The sequence below is a fragment of the Homalodisca vitripennis genome, unplaced genomic scaffold (assembly GCF_021130785.1).
Source record: "Homalodisca vitripennis isolate AUS2020 unplaced genomic scaffold, UT_GWSS_2.1 ScUCBcl_3945;HRSCAF=9787, whole genome shotgun sequence".
Classification (NCBI taxonomy): Eukaryota; Metazoa; Arthropoda; class Insecta; order Hemiptera; family Cicadellidae; genus Homalodisca; species Homalodisca vitripennis.
Genome location: NW_025780054.1, coordinates 30,384 through 52,776, shown reverse-complemented (window position 1 = coordinate 52,776; position 22,393 = coordinate 30,384). Strand labels below are relative to the sequence as shown.

The 22,393-nt window shown below is 39.4% G+C and overlaps 1 protein-coding gene across 1 annotated transcript; it reads left to right on the top strand.

Annotated features, from left to right (window-relative positions):
* The first annotated feature begins 10,388 nt into the window (after positions 1 to 10,388).
* LOC124372742 lies at positions 10,389 to 12,133 on the top strand. The gene is made up of 2 exons (XM_046831153.1): positions 10,389 to 10,568; positions 11,645 to 12,133. Exons 1-2 carry the CDS (start codon positions 10,389 to 10,391, stop codon positions 12,131 to 12,133), a joined length of 669 nt encoding a protein of 222 aa, XP_046687109.1.
* The last annotated feature ends 10,260 nt before the right edge of the window (positions 12,134 to 22,393 follow it).

Genomic DNA, 22,393 nt, shown 5'->3' with positions numbered 1-22,393 from the left:
CAAACTGAACGTCAATCATGGACTATAAAAACCTCTTCTCAATTGGAGAAACCACGATACGTGATTGTAGCTTTCCAGACAGAAAGGAAAAACAACTTAAAGAAAGACATGTCATGTTTTGACAGTTGTAAGTTATCGAACATCCGTCTATATTTAAATACACAATATTTCCCTTATGACAACATTCACGGAGACGCAGCTATATTCTACGAAATGTTTGTAAGATTTCAAAACTCCTATTATGGCGATTTAGGTGGTCGTCGGTGGCCTGACGTCAGTCTGGACACGTTTAAAAATAAAACACCTCTGTATGTGATTGATTGTTCACGCCAAAATGATTCGGTCAAGTCTGGACCTGTCGATGTGCGGATAGAATTTGAGGCTACGGAAGCGTTCAAGGCCAACACCACAGCCTACTGTCTACTGCTTCATGACTCGTATTTCGTTTACACAATGCTCAAGGGCACGGTAAAGAAGATGATGTAACGTGAATAAAACACGATTCAAATGACAGAATCTTTCAGTTTCCAAATTGGACGCCACGATGGAAGGTTCACGGAAGATAAATATCGTCCTTGATTTGGTCGGTGAAATCCGTAGACTAATCCAGAATCACCAGTTAACAACAATGAAACGAACAAGTGACGGCTACATGCATTATTGCGATATGTGCATATACCACACACCGGATTGTCAAGATGTACCAGACACTTGTGTATGTGTAATGATTGACAGGCGGAAAGATGAAATATTCAGACTGTTAAATGAAATTTACGATAACACTGTGCAAAACGACGACGATGTCATAGAAGATGATAGTGACTATACGGTATCGTCTATGGAAGAGGGAGAGGGGGAGAAGGAGGAGATATGTAATTGTATAAGTCAGTGACTAATACGTCAGGTACTTAAAGGTTTGCTCGAAGTGTACAGAGTCATTCGTGATCATGGAGCGAAAGAGTGAAGACATACAGGCTACTGTCGCTGCTGCTGTGTTGAAGGAGGAGGAGGAGAAGCAGCTGGTGAGTCAACCGATGGAAATAGACAAGATTAAATCAATCCGTAAAAGCTCAAAACGAAATCTCCCGAATCTAGTTACCGGAGTGTTTCTAAAGTCTCTTTACTTTTTGAATCCTGATTGTTCCAAATACTTGATTGTAGGATTGTTTGTTGATCACGACAATGGTGTCGGTATCTTGATGAAGGGTAAAAGGGGAACGTTTGCGTTTTGGAAACCGGAAATGTTCAACATTTTATTAGGGTGCGCGAACCAAATCACTGGTCTCTTGGAATCGACAGGCGTGCATAGATTCAGGAGTTCTAAAAGCGAAAGTGGAGAAAATATGGTAGTACGCAGGGTGTTTGGTCAGCAGTACGTTGTACTGTACGACGGAAAGAATACATTAACTCTGTCCGTAGACGAGTGGACACAAGTTCACCAACTGTCTGCCCTGCATAACACGTCAAATCAACGAGCTGTTTTTAACGGAGGATCTATTGAGATCTTACGTCAGTGATGTGTTAGCTCTGACTAGTAACGGAAGTCCGGACGAGGGTTACGTTTGATCCGCCTGAGGCTTTACCATGGGGTAGTGTTAGTAGTGGATGGGAGTTTTTGATTCAGGACTCAGAATCCGAGAGTGGATATTCAATACAGGAAGAAGAAGAAGAAGACGAATTCGATTTGCGTGATGGCGGTGACTGGAACGGCTGGAGAGAGTACTAGGATAAACGGCTACTAGACTTCCAAAAGGGTGAGTTATTTTTATTGTTGTCTCCGATTATCATTAACAGATCACTACATTTCACTGTGATAATGTTTCCGTCTCTAGTACACCAAATACCTCCTTTAGACAGCTGAAGATTCCAACTCTAGCTGGTTTTAGATTTTTTACAATAACCGTACGGTAAAGTACCATATTCACCTTCACGCTTGCGTTTTGGGCCAGTAATTTTGAAAACCTTTGTTTCTTTGACGGTCACTATCTGTCTAGACTTTGTTCTCCTAATTCTGTTTTCTTCAATATCAAGCGTTACCCAGGTTTCACTAAGAACCATTTCTTTAAGTTTTTCAAAATTTAAATTTTTGGAAGTTTTCAAGTTAAGAGTCAAGCCCTTAATTTTGCAGACACATACAAAATCATTTTTGTTTGTAGAAAAAAACACGGTAAGCGTACGTCTTTGGACCACCGGAAACGAATTCGATAATATATGAACCGGGACCGTAGTCTTTAGCCAGCTCGTCTGTCATCTGCCCTAGATAGTCACCGGTATTTACTCTGTATAAACCATTTTTGTATAGGTACACAACGCTATCTGTATCGTAGTACAATACTTGTTTACCCAGTGCTTCCAGGTGATCATAAAGCTTTAATCGGGCTTGACTTGTAGTGTAGGCTGCTAGGACAACGTTTACCGTACTTAATGATTCGCCAACCTCCTCTAGATGTTGCCAACTGACCAGAACAACGTCTTCACTGACTTCCTGTATTGTGTTGACGATAACTCCTGAGTCCATGCATAGTCTAAAGAGTTCTTCAGGATCCCTTGTGATGAGAGTCTTTGTTTGGTTTTCCCTTTGACCAAACTTGCCCCAAAACGAGTTAAGCATTAGTTTTGCGAGAGAACGGAGACCTTCGTTTTTCTCTATTTTAACTGGATCTAGTCTGATTCCTTCGTGCTCGAAGTAGTCTTGAACATACCTCTCTCTATCCTCATCTGTGACGCACCAGGAGGGATAGCCAGATGCTTCTTGTTTTATCTTTAAGAATTTATCTATAAATTCAGTGAACAGTCCACCTTCTTCGAAGGTGGCCATCTTGTACTCCCACAACTCGTACATTTCGACAACTTTGTAGCTTTTTTCAACTGCTCTGCGTATTTCATCCATCGTCCATGTGCCAATCAACGCCCTTTCGTCGTCGCTATGTTGACATTCTCCGCTGTTGAGCTCTTCGCCGCAATCATTGCACAGTACGAACATTAATTTGTCATTCATTCGAGCTGGAAGCACTGGGTGGTACAGATTCTTTTGGAGGAAGCACTTTGCACTTTAGAAGACCCTCAGCTTGCATTCCCCTTTCCCTGCACTCTTTGTCACCAATGTAGATGGTAGGATGGGAAATCGCATATTTGCCCCGTTTACAGACGTAGGGATAGAGGGAACATACGTCTACGTAGTGTATTTGCTCATCTTCCGTACACCTGTGGTATGTCATCGCATTCCCCGTCCTTCCTCCGAAGAAGAAAGCGTCTCGGGGATTGAGCGGTAAGGTTGTCAACACGGGATGATTTTTCAAATGTGTGAGATCTCGATCTCTTTTCAGATTGTTAAATCCGCATTGCCACATCTCTACTAGTTCGTAGGGGGTTCGAGAGAGTTTTTCCATTTTGGCTTTTGTCCTCTCGTATCTCAATTCGAGGGTGTCAGATGGGTCTTCTTTCAGAGGCTCTTCTCTTTTGTACGGAAAGCACTTTGGGCAACCGTGGTAGTAGCAACCTTGAAACTCATATATTCGCGCCCCATCAAAAACCATCCACCTTCATCCCCTCGATTTTAACCTCCCGCTCTCGACCAGCATGCTGGATCCTCACACACCCGCTGCTCTTCCTCATAAGCTAACCACTGGAGTGCAGCAGACGACTGGGTATCCACCAACCTGTATCCTTTCTTCGGTATTATGCCTATTGTCTCTGGCTTCAAGAAATTACGTCTAAATGCCAGGTTACACGCGCTAGCTATAGTGACAGCCTCTAAAAATGGGTCAACATTGCATTCGGATATAAAGAGTGATCTAAATTTAATACAAGCTTTAGCCAAGATGTCAACATCAGATATACAATATTCAATTAATTCCTTCTGGAAGTCAAATACATAGTTATTGCATACCTGCTCGTTGTGCCACTTTTCAAAGTCCTTGTTGTTTTTCTCAAACATTGAATCAGGACAGTAGTACTCTTTTGCAGGTATAGGTCCTGTGTAGTTCTGGTTTCGCGAGTGTATTGAAGAGATGCGGAAAGTAGCCTTTTTTCTTTTCAGGGCCTAAGTCGAAGGCTTTAGGTAGGGCAGACAAAAGCCATTGGAAAGTAGTTGAGGGAGTCTATAAAACGTACATTGTCAAGCTCCATCAATATCACTTTAGTCCCCCGTGTGATGACTTCTGGAGTAAACTTTGTTTGTTCTAACACGTATTTCAAGACAAAACTGGAAGTCGAACCCTTGTCCATTGTGGGCAATAACGCAAACGTCTTTGTACGGTTTGCGCACTTCCATTACGTAGTGCATAAAATTAGATATTGGGTCTTGTTCAAAGATTTTTCTACGCTGCACGCAGCTGTCACAAGACTCGTTGCTGTGTATGCACCGGTTACAATACTGTTCAGAGACACACAAATTAACTTTGTGTACCTTGACGTTGGGGTCACTCTCGAGGCAATCATCCTGACGAGTCTCCAAGTCAAAGAATATGTATAAAAAATTGTCGGTTTTAGCGGATGCTTTATTTTGACGCATATAACATTGGTGGTTTGAGGGTTTGAAAGCAGTGCAAACGCTGCAATACACCTCACCGCATTCGTGGCTTGTTTTCCTTAGTCTTTTGTTTATGAGTTTACCGCAGTCTAGACACATTTTCACGTTTCTACATAGGTCACTTTGATGAGCGATGAAGCAGCGTTGGTTTTTTAAAGTGACGATTACACTCAGGACAAGTTATTCCCGCATGCTCGAGCTTGCAGGGGGGTGAGATTGTGCTACAAGCAGAGCAAATTGTTGAGCATCTGTGTTCTCCTTTATGTTCATACGGCACATGGCAGGCTTCACAGTAAAAATGACATGAAAAAGCTGCGGTCAAGTTGGTAATTACATTGTAGTGACCGTCGTGAAACAACAAGTTGATGTTGTACAATGCGTCATTATTATTTCCACTAAAGTATACATCACGGCCTTTTGTATTATAACTATAAACTGTTATCTTGTATTTCTTTAAGTGGTCTTGAAATTTTTCGAGTTCTGCTATTCCAGCCCCTTCTTCTTCAGCGATATTAACTCGAGCTTTTGCCATTAATTTTTGAGCTTTTAGTGTTTGCCTCTGACGTCTGTCTTGACGTATAGCTTTATACTCCGGATCCTTCTTTACATGGGCTTTGCCTACGACTAGAGCTCTGGGTAAACATAGATTGTCTTTATTTTCTACAACGACAATACCCTTTCGATTTTTGCATTCTTCGCTATAGTTGCTGTACTTACCGGGTCTATTTCTACCTCTACCGATAGGAAGGCTGACAACAGTACAGGTCACCTGGAATGTGTCACTAGACGTAATGGATTCGGCATTACTCTGGACTATCCCACCAAATATCTGCCATAATATATCAAGTGTTACGTCAGCGGCTGGTCTAAAGGCTACATAGCCCGGTTCTTTATTTTTGAAATTTAAACTGGTCAGTGTGAAACCTAGATAGTCTGTGTCTGAAGCGTTCACCTTCATACGATCTACAACTTCTTCAAACCCTCGCTTGATCCAATCTAACTCGGTCGTACCGACAGGGGGTCTGTTAAACTTGAACGTAGTTTTCATGCCGTACAACCTGAACTTTCTGACGTAAGTTTGATTGGTGTTTACAATATGTACAGGCTCTACATTATTTACCGACATAATGGAATCCGGAATGCTTAGTTCTGTAAAACTGATATGTTATTAAATTATTTTGGGACTAAACGCAATTCTATACCGGTTAACAACGCGGTTAACGAAGCCGTGGTATTTATACAGCTTGCAGGTGAGTATTTGTTAGCCAACTAGAGATAGAGAAAAATTACCTATGCGAAAAGCAGCCAAAACAAAGAATGCTACAGCACAGAGGTTGTGGTGCTCTTTTTATACCATCGCCCACATCAATCCATCTGGCATCTATATATAACTAGCCAACAGTTGCAACTGCTATATCAAGCTCCCCGGAATGCACGCATGACTATTTATAGCACGAGGTGATGCAATCAACCACACTGCTCTTTTGGAATGCATCCACTCTCCAGCTGGCGGACCGCCGCCATGTCACCATCGGCCATCGCTACCGTCACTTAGTGTCCCTACCTTCCAGACCACCGCCACATGTCACTATCCGCCATCGCGCCATGAACCTCCGAGGGAACCACATCTGTCACCATCCGCCATGACTACCGCCATCGCTCTAGTAGGGAAGGGGAGTGTGGGAAGAGTCATCTGGAGCGCAGCTCCCTACCACATGTCACTAATCGCCATCGCGCCATGACCCTTCGAGTGAACCACATCTGTCACTATCCGTCATGACTGTCGCCATCGCTCTACTAGGGAAAGGGAGTGTGGGAGGAGTCGTATGGCGCGCCGCGCCGCACGCCACCACCACATGTCACCATCCGCCATCGCTCTTTATCTACTAGGGAAGGGAGTGTGGGAGGAGTCGTATGCCACCACCACATGTCACCATCCGCCATCGCTCTGGAGTGTGGGAGGAGTCAGGGAGGGGGCTTGCTGCTCTCCCATTGGTCGCCGTCACGGAGCTCTCGGCCAATCAGAGGCTTGGGCTATAGTGGCGGTACTTCTACTTGTGTACATTTAACAATATTTTTTTCTCGTTATTAATACTTTTTTACTGTCATCCTATGTCTAACCACTGTTTCTGTCTGTCTGTGCATAAGTATGGCTATATAACTATGATATGTCATTACTAATTTAATTATACAATATAATGACGTTTGTTTACATTCCAAAAAAATAAAAACTCTTTTCCTTATAATATGTTCCTCATTATTCAAATATTTTCAAACATATATTTATTTCAAAATTAATGCGTTCAGGTTTGTTTTAGTGTTTTTTCCCTTAAAGAATGCAAGTAAAAACTACTTTTATGTTTATATTTATTCAGTAAAATAATATTGGAAAAGTAAATGCTATGATTTAAATTAGTGATTCATATTTATCAAATATTTAATTTCCTTTACATAATGTTGTGTGATTATACCTAGTTTGTTTTTTTATTAATGGGTTTTTAAAATTTCTTCTTAGATAGCAAGTTTTATTTCCAAAATCACGTAATGGCATATCATTTAGTTAAAGAATGCTTAGTATACTGTACAATATAATATGTCAACGTGCATTTTATTGAGTAAATGTAAGAGTAAAATAGTTGTTTTAATAAGTCATTAACTTAGATGTAATATAGTATTAAATTGAACAATATACTCAACATTATTAAAGTAAATGTAATAGTATTCGCCAATTAATGTTATTTTAGTGACACATCACATTATCTACTACCATCTGACCTACGGCTTGTTACTATGGGGCCATTCATCTGCGTGCTCTGAGGTATTCAAGCTCCAGAAGAGTGAAGTCCGTGCTATCGCGAGAAGCGGAAGATTGGACCACTGCCGGCCATTGTTTCAGCGCCTTGGGATTATGACACTTTATAGTCAATATATCCTAAACAGTGTCGTATATGTGAAAATGTGACCTATCGCGTTTTGTGACCAGGGGCAACATAACCTCCACAGGACCAGACAACGTGAAAAATCAACATTCCCTTCACTCGACTGAGTCTGGTAAGAGACAGTTTCCCTAACCTGGCCATCAAACTTTTTAATAGGCTACTGGCCAACGTCAAAGTCATGGATGCGACAAAATCCGAGTCGGTGATGAAAGACTGGTTAAAGGCGTGACCCTTGTACTCCATCAATGAGTTCTCTGAGGAAGATTTAACAACCTTGACCATGTCTACCGCCATTTAGCAATTTGTAGAAAATTTTGACAATTCATAGCTGTGGAAATTATCTGAATGATTTATGTACATGCAAAAGCATAGATAAAACAATAGCTTACAAATATCTTGGGGAGAGATAGTAAAACAACTCTAAACAGCCTTGTTTTATGCCAGAAACAGTTGCTAAAACTTGCCTTTCACAAAAAACGACGTTACTCTATTGACACTCTATTTAAAGAATTATCAATCCTTACAGTTATTCAGTTATTTATAAAATCTCTCTTAGTTTACATCTTCTCACTCTTTGACACTATTTTTTTTGTTTTTTTTTTTTTCAGAAATTCCCATTTATATAACACCCGTTATGCCCGTGAAACAGGAATAGCCACTTTACAACTATATAGATCTATGTCTACAACCAATTCGTATTACATATCAAATATACTAATCTGAAATTTTTCTAGATTCTTTCACGCTTATAATTTCTTGTAAAAAAAAACGCACAATCCATGTCAGTTTTGAAAAATCGTATCAATGAGTGGCTATTGCAATTAGGCGTATCAGAGGCGAAGATCATTACCACTGCTGGGTACAGGGTACAGGGTACAGGGGACCGTGGCGTGGGGGTGCACAGCACCTAATCTAATAGCACCTAATATCACAGCACCTAAAATTGAACCGTCTAATAAGGCCGATTCTCATAGCACCTAATATTATAGTACCTAATCTCACAGCACCTAAGGAAATGCCCGAGAGTTGCACGGCACCTAAAGATCGTGCTGGAGTGTTTATAGCACCTAATATCACACCACCTAAAAGGGAGTGGTGGGGATCGCCGGAGGGGTAGGCCGCCACCACTGTCCGTGGCCAGTGGGCGACCGTCCGTTGAGTCGCGTGGGTAGGGGAGAGCTCTTAGTTGGTTATTGACACGTGCTGTGCGGGTTGCATTAACGCGCTCTCTGGAAGAATTGAAGGCGGTGGACGTTTCATTTTGGATTTATATATGTTATTGTTACCGGATCCCAGCGACCTCTCTCACACACACTAAACATCTCACTTAAAACATCTACCACATTAAAATATACCCCTTTATTACATCTGAAAAAGTTTGACGGTTTAGGTAGTATTAATCCATATATTATAGCGAAAGTGAGATATTTTAGATATTTTTATTGATTGTGATAATCTAAAATATGAAGAAAAACACAGTTTTTGTTTTAAATTTAAGCTTTTTCCAATTTAACTCCTCCTAATTCAAAAATAATTACAGTTAAAAATATAATATATCATTTGTTGTATGTCTCTTAAAGAACGACATACTGATAATTTAGAGTTCTAAGTTAATAATTAAAGGCGTAACAAGTTTTTTGGGAAACTCATTAGACTTGTATTTATTTATAAATCACGCAATGCTTATTAATAATTATCTTTACTTATGAGTGAGGGTGCAGAACAAGCGAGGTACACAGTAACTGTGCCGGAACCTTACTACAAGATGGCATGAAACATACCAACTTGCCACGTGTGCCAAAAACACAAGATAAAATATCGACAGTTCTATTTTCACACAAACCACAACAGGAAAATGTTTAAAATTAGGCTTGTATGATTCTGCTAAGTATATTAATTCAAGGAAAGGCAATTAAATTATTTATCTACCCAAAACAAACATTTAATTAAACTTATATTCGTGACGACCCGGGGTCCGGGAGCACGGTACGGCAGAAGCTTTCCCGCGTCCCGGGCTACCGCCGGGGCCGTCGACCGCCGTCCAACGGGTCGCGACGTCCTACTGAGGGAGAAGTGCGGCCCACCGCGGCCGGCATAACCCCCGCGAGCGCCGAGTGATCACCGAAAACGACCCCGCAACGACTTGCGCCGTGCGGGCGTACGGTGCCATCTGACCCGCGGCGGCGATCCCCCCAGTGGAAACCGCAAAAAGATGTCACAAGGGCCCCTGGGCGGCGATTACGAGCCCCCTGATTTAAAACACGGAAAATATGAACCAATGCTGACCTGAAAACACGATAAACGACTCGCTCAGTAGCGGTGCTGACTGCATTATGAGCGGTGAGCACCGGCGCGGCGAAATTCTGCTTGAAAACACGTATAAAGGAAACTGTAATTTACAGCCTGGCTCGACTCGCCTAGAAATGGACCAAATCCGTCAGTGTATGGACAATAAAGAGCCGAGCCGAGTCAAATTCAGGCGAGCCGAGCCGGATCCGCCACTGCTTGCCGTGCGGCTCGGCTCGGCTCGGCTCGAGTATCAGTTCGCCAGTGTATGGCGCATTACGGATCGGACTCGTGCCCCCACCACCGAAAAATCTGTTCATTCCGTTTTCACTACTGCAGGCCAAACGTTACGCACCACTCGTTTCGCAAAGGTTAAGGTGTTTTGTTTGTTTTGAGTGAACATGGCTGACTCCAAGTTATTTATGAGCCCTGATTTTTTAACAACATTCATTGAAGAGTATCGAAATTTGCCGTGTTTGTGGAAGGTACGAAGTGCGGAGTATTCCAACAAGTTTAAACGGGATACTGCCTGGGAACATCTCCTCCAAATTACGAAAGAAAAAATTCCGAATGCAGACACTAACTTTGTAAAAAGGAAAGTTGATAACCTTAGGGCAGCATTCAGGAAGGAAATGAGGAAGGTTCGTGACAGCACGAGAAGCGGAGCTTCCGCAGATGATACGTACACCCCAACTCTGTGGTATTTCGAGCTCATGAAGTTCACCGCAGAGCAGGAGCAGCCTCGAAAGACCAAGAGCAATTTGGACGAGGACGAAGAAAATACTATTGAAGAGGAAGGCAGTATTGTTGAGGTAAGTCTGTAATAACTGTTTAAAATATTGTGACAAGTTTATTAATACAGATATTAATACATATTAATGTTATTAACGACTTATCATAAAACAATAACTAATTTCAACAGTTAGTGCATGTGTGTATCTTTAAAAGTTTAATTTTTAGTCACCATTCTGTCTTGAAAGGGAACCTTTCCTGGCCCATTGAAATATTTCACATATTCATCTCGACTTTCACAAGCTTCTTTTGCAGCTGTTGTTGTGTAGGATCTGCGAAGCGTGTGAAAACACCTTTCAGGTTGATCATTTCTCCAGTCACCTGCAATGACACTGGCGCTTTCTATATCTTCCTTGTCTAGCATTGAACTAGGCGTATACTCCGCTCTGTTGTTTGGTTTGCCCGGAGAAAATTATGTAGAACCACGCAAGCTAGCACAATATCATCTACTTTTGAAGGGTGAAGATTGATAGTTGTATGAAGAATGCGAAATCTAGAAGCTAACACACTCCAAACGCGTTTTCCACACACCTTCTCGCTCGTGATAGCCTGTAGTTAAAAATTTTTCTTTCATATGTTAATTTTTCTCGAGGGAAAGGTTTTAGTAGATTTTTTCGAAGTGAAAAAGCTTCATCAGCAATAAAAACAAAATTCATATTATACACTGTATTTTCTTCCTTAGGAAGGTCTAATTCACCATATTTCAATTTATTATAAAATGTAGTCTCTTCTATTACCCCTCCATCTGAAACTCGTCCGTTGCAGCCGACATCTACCATAATAAAATTGAGATTGGCATCTACAACCGCTAGTAATACTACACTGTGGTATCCTTTATAATTGAAGTAGTACGAACCTTCTTCAGCTGGTTTTACAATGCTCACGTGTTTTCCATCAATAGCACCCCCACAATTTGGAAAGTGCCACAAAGATTCAAATTCTTTAGCGATTTTTTGCCATTCCTCGCACGAAGATGGAAACTGAAACCAAACACAATGTATTTAGATTAGGTTATGTGAATGCTCTTAGTACATAGAGTTTGCTTTACCATAATTCCAGTAGCGCCGATCTATTAATATTTCGTTTTCTTTTATAGGAGGAATTAAACGAAGGAGATGTGAACAATGGTGATAACGAACAAAATTTGAATAGGGGTTCTCCGTCTACAGCTGCAAAAAGAAGAAAAACTTCGCCAAAAAAGAAGAAAACCAAAAATGATAGAGCTGAAGAGGAACGGCGCCAGCGTAAGGCTATTCTAGAAAAGGCTTCCGCTGTACTTAATCAACCCGAGGACGACTACAACGACCTAGGTAAAACGTATGCAGCGAAATTGCGCCGCATGCCTGCTTCCCAAAGAGACATTGCGGACAAGTTGATAACTGATGTTCTTTTCAAAGGGCTGCAGAACAATTTAACAAATTCCACAGTTATTATGGATTATGGATATTCAACTACTAGTTCCTGGCGTGTGAGAGATACACCTTCTCCTTATGGTACCTCAAATAATTCAACTTACACCACATCTTCGACTCCTGAACAAGCGAACTATCCAATACAATCTCAAGAAGATTATGCTTTCTTCTGATAACTTTTCTTTGTTTGTTTAATTTTGTTTTCAGTTTAACCGTAATTGTAGTTCAATCATAGTTGTCTGTCAAAAACTAGAATAAACATGAAATAAAACTAGAATAATTTGATAATAATGTGCAGTATTCTTACCTTCAAGTATTCTCCTTTCAAAGTGTTGTAGATAGCCTTACAGGTCTCAGGTATTATTCTACCTAATGCTTGTGGTGATATGATTCTAGTAAACTTTAAGTCTTCAAACGACCGTCCGGTAGCCAGAAAACGGAGAGTAGCAGTGAGGCGTTCCTCTGGTGATATAGCGTTTCGCAGTATATAGTGTCTTTTTTTGTTATAAGCGGTTTAACCTTGTCCAACAACATGTTAAAACTTTCAGCTGACATCCTTAAATAGTTCTGATAGTCTTGGCGACTATCATTCCTAATGAAATTCAATAAATTCATGTGACTAAATCTCTTTCTATTTAGTAACCAATTCTTTGACCACATTAACCTTTTCTTCCGTTTCTTCTTAAATACACCTAGCTCATCTAACACTCTGACCGCAGCTGCAACATTCTTCGAAAAAACTCATGTTTGCAACTGGGCGAGCAAGATACGTAGGTGTATGGTGAATAATCAGCGGATCCGGCTCGCGAGCCAGACTCACAGGTGTATGGGGCCCTTAACAGATAATTTGAGGGAAGCTAATATTCCTCAAAGCGAAGCGGCCGAATACCTTCCATAATCTTATCATCATCATCTTTGTTATCGGTGTTATATTTTCACCGTTTACCTCATGTTCACTGACACAGCCTTCCGACGAATTTCTGTCCCCCAGTCAAAATATTAGTAGTCTCTCTACAGCCTCCCCAGCAATCATTTATTGGTCCAAGCGTTATCAATAACTATTTTTTTATTCTCTACAACTTTCATTCAACAATCAGGTGTAGTCTTTTCCAAAGCTTCTTTACAAATTATGTGATAGAAGTAATAGTGAACGACTTATTATTTTTGCGATATGTAAATTAATTTGAGCCCATATTAGTTGTATCGCGTGGAGCTTGACTGTCAATAGAAGCTCGGCTTTATCATATCTGAACTAAAGTGACTCCTTTCTAGTAAACCATCCTGTAATTCCCTCCTAGGTGCTTTACTTATTCATTTTGAATTATACAGTGTATTATACATAGCAATAACTACATATTTCATTAATATAATCCACCCATAGGGGTAGAAATGGACTTGGAATTCTTAGTCCACATCAATGGTGACAGCCACACTCGGCACATCGCCGAGCTTGTAGACCAACTGACCTGCCCTGCGACATCGGTTGGAGGCAAGTGCATGCCCGGGGCCCGCCTGCTGGATGTTTTGAAGCCGACCCCAACATTCCCTGAACCAGGGCCACGCTGCGAGGTGCTCATCGCCGGCACCAATGACCTGGCCGTTGGCACGCAGCGAAACATCTACCGACACCTTGAGCCCTACATAACAACCAGAGCCAGCAACACCGAGCTCCTCGTGGCCACATTACCGCACCGACACGACCTGCATCCAGCCCACCCCATCCATGACGAGACCGTGCTCGTGAATGCCTATATAGAAGAACTGGCCGTTCGGCACAACCTTCGGGTGCTGAAGTTCCACGAGTTAAGCCGGAGGTATTTCACGAGGCACGGTCAACACCTCTCCATGCGAGGTAAACGGGTGCTGGCTGAAATTATTGTGAAGAGCCTCACAGCCACTCAGAGGCCCGTGAAGACTGTGCCGCCACCGTTCGAGCCCACTCCGGCAGCCACCAGACATCCAGCCATCAGGAGGTCTACATCGAACCACCAGGACGTGTCCTATGCAGAGGCTCTCAGTGGAGCTGCTGCTTCGCCGACTACGCGAGACCCCGGCCATGCATCTCAACTGGATGAAATTAACATGCAAAATTTTTTAGGGACCCCACTCATAGCACCGCTCAAAATTTGACAGGAAAAAACAAAAAAATCAAAAAATCCAATCTGAAAAGCCAATTATCCTCAAAGAAGGTCACTCTGGTGCATCAAAACGCACAAGTGGCTACAAATAAGGGAGACGAACTGTCACTCATGTGTGAAGAACTCAATCCCGACCTGCTGATTGTAACCGAACAAAAACACGGTTTCAACAACAGCAACATTGACAGTTTCAAAATTCAAAATTACTAATTGGCAAACTCTTTCTGCCGCAACTCCTCCAAAGGAGGAGGTGTAGCAATTTTTTTGAGAAACAACTTTTCCTTTACCCCTCGCACGTTTGGCACATCCGTAGACAAACATTTTGAAGTTACAGGGGTAAAGATAAGAACAAGTCAATCACAATTTGATGTGATTGGCTTGTACAGGTCTCCCAACGGAAACGATGAATCTTTTTTTTCAAATTTCGAACAAATTTTGTCTGACGTGACGAAGAAAAAGCGCAATTTCATTGTCATGGGGGACTTTAACATCGACATTTTAGATGATAACAGTCCAATGACTAGAAAACTCGCTGACTTGTTGGGGTCGTTTGGCCTTAACTGGTCGATCACCTCTCCCACGAGAGTTACGACCACTTCGGCGACTGCGATTGACAATGTCGTCACAAATTTGTCAGACACCGAGGCTTTAGTGGTCAACACAGCCATTTCAGATCACTATGGCCAACAGGTCACAATCAATGGTCATGAACCAGCAAGGGATCCAGTCAACAAAAAAACAATCAGAAACACAAGGCCCGCAAATATTAAGCTCTTAAAGTTTTTTCTCGCTCAAGAAAATTGGAGCTTTCTAAATTTTGGAGATCCCCTTGAAACACAATTCAGTAGTTTTGAATCGACCTTTAACTACCACTTAAACGTGAGCTGTCCCCTGATAAAAATTCAACAAAAAACGAGGCAACAAAAGTGCACATGGATCACCAAAGGTATTCTAATTTCGAGAGAACAATTATTGTTTCTCTCAGAAATTAATAAGCACTCATTAGATGAAGAGTTCAAAATCTTTTTTCAAAATTACAAAAGAATTTACAGAAAGGTTATCAGAGCTGCAAAAGCTTATGATGTAAACAAAGCATTGCTCACGTCCAAAAATGTCTCAAAAACCGCATAAGCCATAATAAACAATAAATCCTCACTGATCGACAAGAAAATCTATCTCCAAATTGAAAATGAACATATTAGTGACCCAATGAGGATCGCTAAGGAGTTCAACAAATTTTTTGCCTCGGTTGGGACTGACCAAGGACTTAGTCCGCATCAGAACCAAAAATCCCCATCATTGATACCAAGTCCAGCAGCCTCAATGGCTCTGACCCCGGTCACAGAGGAGGAGATCGCCAGAGTGATAAGAGAACTCTCTTCGAAAAAATCGAATGATTCAAACTATGTCTCAACGTGGCTTCTAAAACTGTGCTCCAAGCATTTGTTGAGGCCACTCGAGCATTTGATTAATCTCTCTTTTCACTCGGGAACGTTTCCACCCTCTCTCAAAATTGCGAAAGTTACCCCAATTTTTAAGAAGGGCGACCCCCTTTCAACTCAAAATTATCGCCCAATTTCAATGCTGCCGGTCTTCAGCAAAATTTTTGAAAAAGTTTTTTTCACTCGATGTGTGAATTTTTTTGAAAAAACACAACCTACTATCAGCAAACCAATTCGGGTTCCGCAGTGGAAAGTCAACAACTGACGCAATCGTACGTCTGGTCGACATGATAGTAGAAGGAATGGAAGATCGAGGAGACACGTTGAGTGTATTTCTCGACCTATCGAAAGCATTTGACTGTGTTGACCACCATTCCCTCAATCTCAAATTGGAACATTACGGGGTGCGAGGAGTGCCACTCAAGTGGCTCGAATCGTACCTTAGTGATAGAAAACAATTTGTTGGAATTTCAGACGTTCGATCTGAAGGGAGAGGGCTTTATTATGGAGTTCCCCAGGGCTCCATCCTGAGTCCTCTACTCTTTTTGATCTACGTCAATGATGTTGGTTCATCGGTAAGCCGCGGACAACTCGTCCAGTATGCCGATGACACGACTCTATGCTTCATAGCGAATTCAAAAACAGAACTCGAAGAGATTACATTCATTGAACTCAACAATGCGATCCAGCATTTCAATGAACTCAACCTCAGAACAAACCCAACGAAATCAACATTCATTCAATTTTGCCTGAGACAAACGAACTCAGGCTCTAGTCCCACTGTCATGTTGAATGAGACTGAGATCGAAGAAGTCTACTCAACAAAATTCCTTGGAATACACCTCGATCAAGGGTTGACATGGGATTTTCATGTAGACAGCGTTTGTTCCAAGGTATCCTCAGGCATTTATGTTTTGAGGAGACTGTCCGAGTATTGCCCGACTCAGGTGCTGATGACGGCGTACTATGGACTAATCTACCCACACCTCTCCTATGGATTGGTTTTGTGGGGGGGTTGCTCAAAAACAAATGTTTCCAGAATCTTCATACTGCAAAAAAGAGCAGTCAGAATCATTGCCAAGCTGCAAAGGAGAGAGTCGTGTAAGCCAGCATTCAAAAATCTGAAACTGTTGACACTACCCTGCCTCTACGTATTAGAGACATGCCTTTTCTTCATGTCAAAATGCGAAACCATAAGAGGTAGTAACATACACTCTTACGCAACAAGGGGCAGGGAGAACTACCGAACTGGGAGACACAGAAAGGCAGTTCATGAACGTTTACCGTCACAGACGGGAGTTCAATTCGTCAACAAATTGCCAAATTCAATCAAAAATGCCCCATTGCTCAAAGCATATAAAACCCGTCTGAAAACTGCGTTGATTGCAAAAGCATTCTACAGCACAGACGAGTTCATGGCACACCATTGGGAGACCACCGAATTAGAAGACTGATTAGGTGAAAGAGTGGGACAATTCGAATGATTGGGAATGAATAAATGTTGACAATGTATGTCTAAAAGGGATTGAGATGTAAGAATGAGTGGAAAATTTTTAGTTTAAACAAATATAATGACGATTGCCATACAGTGTTATATTGTCTAACGCAATAAAACATTTATTTATTTATTTTATTTAGAAGAACTTCCCTATGTCCTATGTACATAAAATGTGGCACACACATACCTTATGACTTGCACAGAAAAACAATAGCGACTTTATGAAGATCAACTACCATAGCGACTGAAATATAATTGCAAACCCTAGAAAAAGTATACTATTATTTTTCATCTTCCCGCTATCCGAAAAAAGTTAAAATTTCACACACACACGCGCGCGCACAGTTCTCGTCATATAAATTGATTACAAAACGTATATTAAAGAACATAAACCCAGATTACTGGTTTACATGGAAGTTGTACCCGCTATAAAAACTACGTTTTGCTTTGTAAACTTCCCGGTATCCTATGAATGTAAAGTTTGACATACATGTGTATTATGCATTAATGGCAAACCAACTCGGGGAGCCCATTGTCTTGATAATGTTATTTTAGTCTGCCTAGATCAGGATATTTCATGCAACATCTTTGATTTTTCTTTCTCGGATCGTAATGGGCTTATTTTAAATATTCAAAAGAATACTTTGTCTGAAACATCTAAAACCTTGCTAAATCCAAAAGTAAAAGTGACACATTTTATTTTAATTCTTCCAGAATCCTCTATTGATGGTCTGACAAACCATTTGTTTTCACATGATTGGAATGTCTTACTTAGTAATGGAAGAGTATTTATTCTCTACCCAAAAATTCGTTCATGCATATTTCTCCATTTTAGTTAATAAACAAACATTTTACTCTACAGTGAAAAAACAACGTTCCACGGTTAGTGAGATTGAAGGTAGAAATCAAAACGATTGGTATAGTGGGGAACTGGACCAAATGAAAGAAACTTTTGTTTTTGGAGAAATCGACAAAACTTTCTACTAGTGATAGGCTTCATGTTAACTATGTAAATCTCGAGAAATGTTATAAAAGGTCCGTAGAAGAGGCAAAGCTTACTCATAATGTCGCAAAAATAGAAAATAGCAGTAACCAATATAAGGCCTGGGGATTTGATAAACGAAAATACAAAAATTTAGTATTTCAATCAGCATTATCAATAAATATCACTCCAGATAACTTAAACCATTTGTTTTATCAATTCGGTTAACACAAAAAAAGCCTCATGTTAATAGATTGAGCTTAATAAGAAATTACCATATTGAAAGAAACACATTTATCTTTGTAGAAGTCTCGATTGATGAGGTCATTAAAGCTGTCAAAAGAGTTAAAAACTCAGAAAGCAAAGACATTTATAACTCATCTAAAATTATAATATTTTAACGAATTTACCATACGTTTTTGAACCCATTAACTATATGTATATCTGCCCGATTCTTAAGAAAGGGTCTAGTAGTCTCCCTGAGAGCTATTGCCCAGTATATATTATACCTGTCCTGTAATAATAGAAACTGTTTTACATGATGAACCTTTTGCGTACCTGGAAAATAACGTCAATCAAAATGTATTACAATAGAAGCAGGGCCGCATTTACAAATTTGGCGCCCCTAGGCCTACAGACCAAAGAGCGCCCCCCCCCCCCCCCCCAGAGGACTCTGATTACACTGACGCAGAAATCCAGTAAATTTCTTAATTACGTAATTTTGATGAAAGATAATTACAATAGTATATATATATAGTATATATATATATATATATATATATATATATATATATATATATATATATATATATATATAGGAGTGTTTTGAATAAATAAAAGCAATGAACCAATGAATGAGTCAACGTCGCACCCCGGACCTAGTTGACCTTGGCCACCCGCCCCCGCCGAGCGCCAACACCACCCGCCGCCGCAACTTTTTTCTTTTGTGTACTATAAAATTTATGCGCCCCCTAAAATTTTGCGCCCTAGGCCTGGGCCTAGTGGGCCTATAGGGAAATGCGGCACTGAATAGAAGAGGTAAATACACCATCATGCAGTTTATTCACTATAATTAAAGAGGTCCTAAACACTTTTGAGATTAAAGCCTTTGCTTAGTTAACATATTTTGACTTGAGCAGGGCCTTAAAACTTAACTATTACGGTATTAATAGGAGTCCGGCTTTAAAGAGTTCTTTAAAGACTATTTATATAACCGCAGGCGAAAAGTTTGTTTGTATTAATGAAAATCGGTCCAACAATTTGGTGATCTGGATTGTTGTACCTAAGAGTCAGTCTTGGGCCCTATTATGTTTTTATTATATATAAATTAATTTCCTACTGTTGTTAGGTTAAAATATCTTTTATATGCTAACGACAAAACTCTTTAGAATATCCATACAACCTTTGACAAACCTACTCCACAACAAATGATTACATATTTTACACCGATTAATCACTCACCAACAAGCAATGCAGTAGTTTTGGCAACTATGCAGCAATGCATGGCAGCCTTGCAAGAGGTAATTATCAAGAGTACATGCAAGTGACACGATTTAGCTATTCCAAAGATTACGAAAAACGAGGTCTTTTTTTCTTTTTTTTATACAACTGCGATAATCGAGCATGCAGCCAACTGTTTGAAGATTCGGAAATATACTGAAAACATCCGTTAGGGTGGGGGATACACTTTGGCCCTCTCAGGTATAAAACCTGAATTATTCGAATGCTAGAAACAATACAAGAAAATATTATAGGCTAGAATGAGTACAATAGTAATCTATAGGGGAAAAAAGGAAGATAGCTTTAAGCGGTCTATGCATACATCTGACCGGATAGTAGCTAAGATTTTCTTTTCTACTAAAGTATGTCCGCTATATAGACGTCTGCCATGATCAATATAAGTTTTTAAGACCCTAATCAATAAAATATATCAATGGCAGATCCCGTAAATTACTTTCAAAATTTTATTTTTTTGAGCACTTTCAAAATCGTCTGCCGCAATGAAATCCGCACGATAATGGACTGGCATTGTTATTTTCCGTTAATAATAATAATATATTTTCAAATTACAAAACGGCAGACGTCATCAAATACTTATGAAATTGGCCAAAAATTGTACCTGTCTTACCTAAGCGCCCGCCAAGTCGGCCACCTGGAGCTTAGTGACTACCCATCTCGTGTACAGTGGGTATAGGGGCCTCACTGTACAAAACCCCAGGTCTCATCAAATACATACAGGTAGCCGACCACTAGCTCTTAGACTACTAGGAATATTTTGGTAGAGTAAGTTTTTCACTTAGACGTATTATAAATTGTGTTACTGAAAAATATATTAAATCTGCATACTATGCCTATTTTCAATCAATAACAAGGTATGGCCTAATATTATGGGGTAATAGCACTAAAATTAATGAAATCATTATCCTGCAAAACAAAGCTATCAGAATAATAACAAAATCACAACCACTAGAACACTGTAAACCACTTTTTATTAAGCTTTGGTGGAAACTTTTATAAATTTATATATTTTTGACTCAGTATTGTATATTACAAAAAACATGTCATCATTAATTTTGACTAGCAACTTGCATAATTATTATACCAGAAATAAATATAATATTTATAACAACTTGGATTTGTAGATATTAATATTCCAGAATATTAATATTTAAATTATCAATGAGACATCCAAGACGATATAAAATATTTTTTTATTAGTAAGCTCCGAGTGAATATTCAGTACAATTTATTACTAAATTTGTTAACTATTAAATATTATCTGATTTGTCTAAAATAAAAATCACAGTTCTAAATAAAAAATAATGGATTTATTTTAAACTAGCAAATCAATAAGTTCAACGTTTCACAATTTTCATCACTCTATTTTGACAAACCTTTTAGTAAATTTAAAAGTTCCTTTGGCAAGAAATAAAAAAATATTAATCAAATACATCAAACTAAAATCAGAGTTCTCTTCTAAAATAAAATAATGAAGTTTTAAAATAAAAATCAAATACCACTTGGAAATAACAAAAATAAAAATGTTTACTTCTAAGTTCACTGAAAATTAAAAATAAAACTTTTAACTTCTCTTTCCACTAGTTGAACCTTAACTTTCAAGTCTCTGCAATTCAGATTACAACTCTCTCAAACAATTATTAAAGTTAAATTAATAACCAATTAACAATACACAATAAAACAGATCCAATTAAATATTAATAAAGTACCAAATCTCAATTAAAGTTATTAACAAAGTTCAATTTTAATTCACCTTTCTTGCAAGTATGAACCAAATGTAACTTGTATGATTCTATTATGCTCTATTGTTTATCGAGAATTAATTATGCAGATTGCTCTGTAGTTTCTATGAATTTAATTTTTTCCTATAAAAAAGACAACAAAATTAGTTTAATATCAGATCAGGAAGACTATTTCAATTAAACGTACAATAAATTTGGTGCTTACCTCAAAATCCCTCGCGGAAAAAATTTAAGAAACACGGCGCACTGTAATCAACTTAACTCACGAAAATAACCAAAAGAAGGTCGAAAATTATGAGTTGGCGCTTTTATACTCCCTCCCTCCAAGGAACTTTGCAGGACATCCGCAGTGTTCTCTCATTGGTCCAGCTGTATCAAACAAGGAGAACAATGTTCATAACAAGACAAGTTCTAATCAATTCAAGGCAGTCAACCTGCCTTCCTAACAATTTAAAACTACCAGTACTAACTTGCCAAAGGATTACATGTTCGTTTTTACCCTGACGTTTCACAATCTAATTCTTTTTTAATCTATGAATGTTCAGCTTTGACAATGTGATTTAAACATTAATTTAAATTTGTTATGCAATAATTACTAAGAGAGAGATTTGCGCCAATACACCAAAATTCAGAGGTAGCAGGCTGATAAATAATTTTTGTAAAGACTCATAACAAGTTTTTATTTTCTTAGAACAGCCAAAACAAGACGCGCTCTTATAAGTGCGTTACTGGCGCAATCTGTAATAAGATATATATCCCACTAATATTATAAATGCGAAAGTTTGAATGTTTGGATATTTGGATGTTTGTATGTTTAGATGTTAAGATGTTTGGAGGTTTGTTCTCGAATCACGCTGAAACTGCTATACGGATTGTGCTGAAATTTGGAACCGGTATAGCTTTTAGTCTGAATTAACACTTAGAGTAGCTGTTAACACTTTCAGCTAAAGTTCATCCAAGAGGCAGAAACAAGTGTTTACATTTAAATTTTAGTAAATATTGAATAATTTTAGAGTACTTAATCAGTAGTGTAATGCAGATTGCAAATACAAAGTTATTTAATTTTAAATTTAGATTGCGCCAATGATCAATAATCCATCTAATACAATAGAA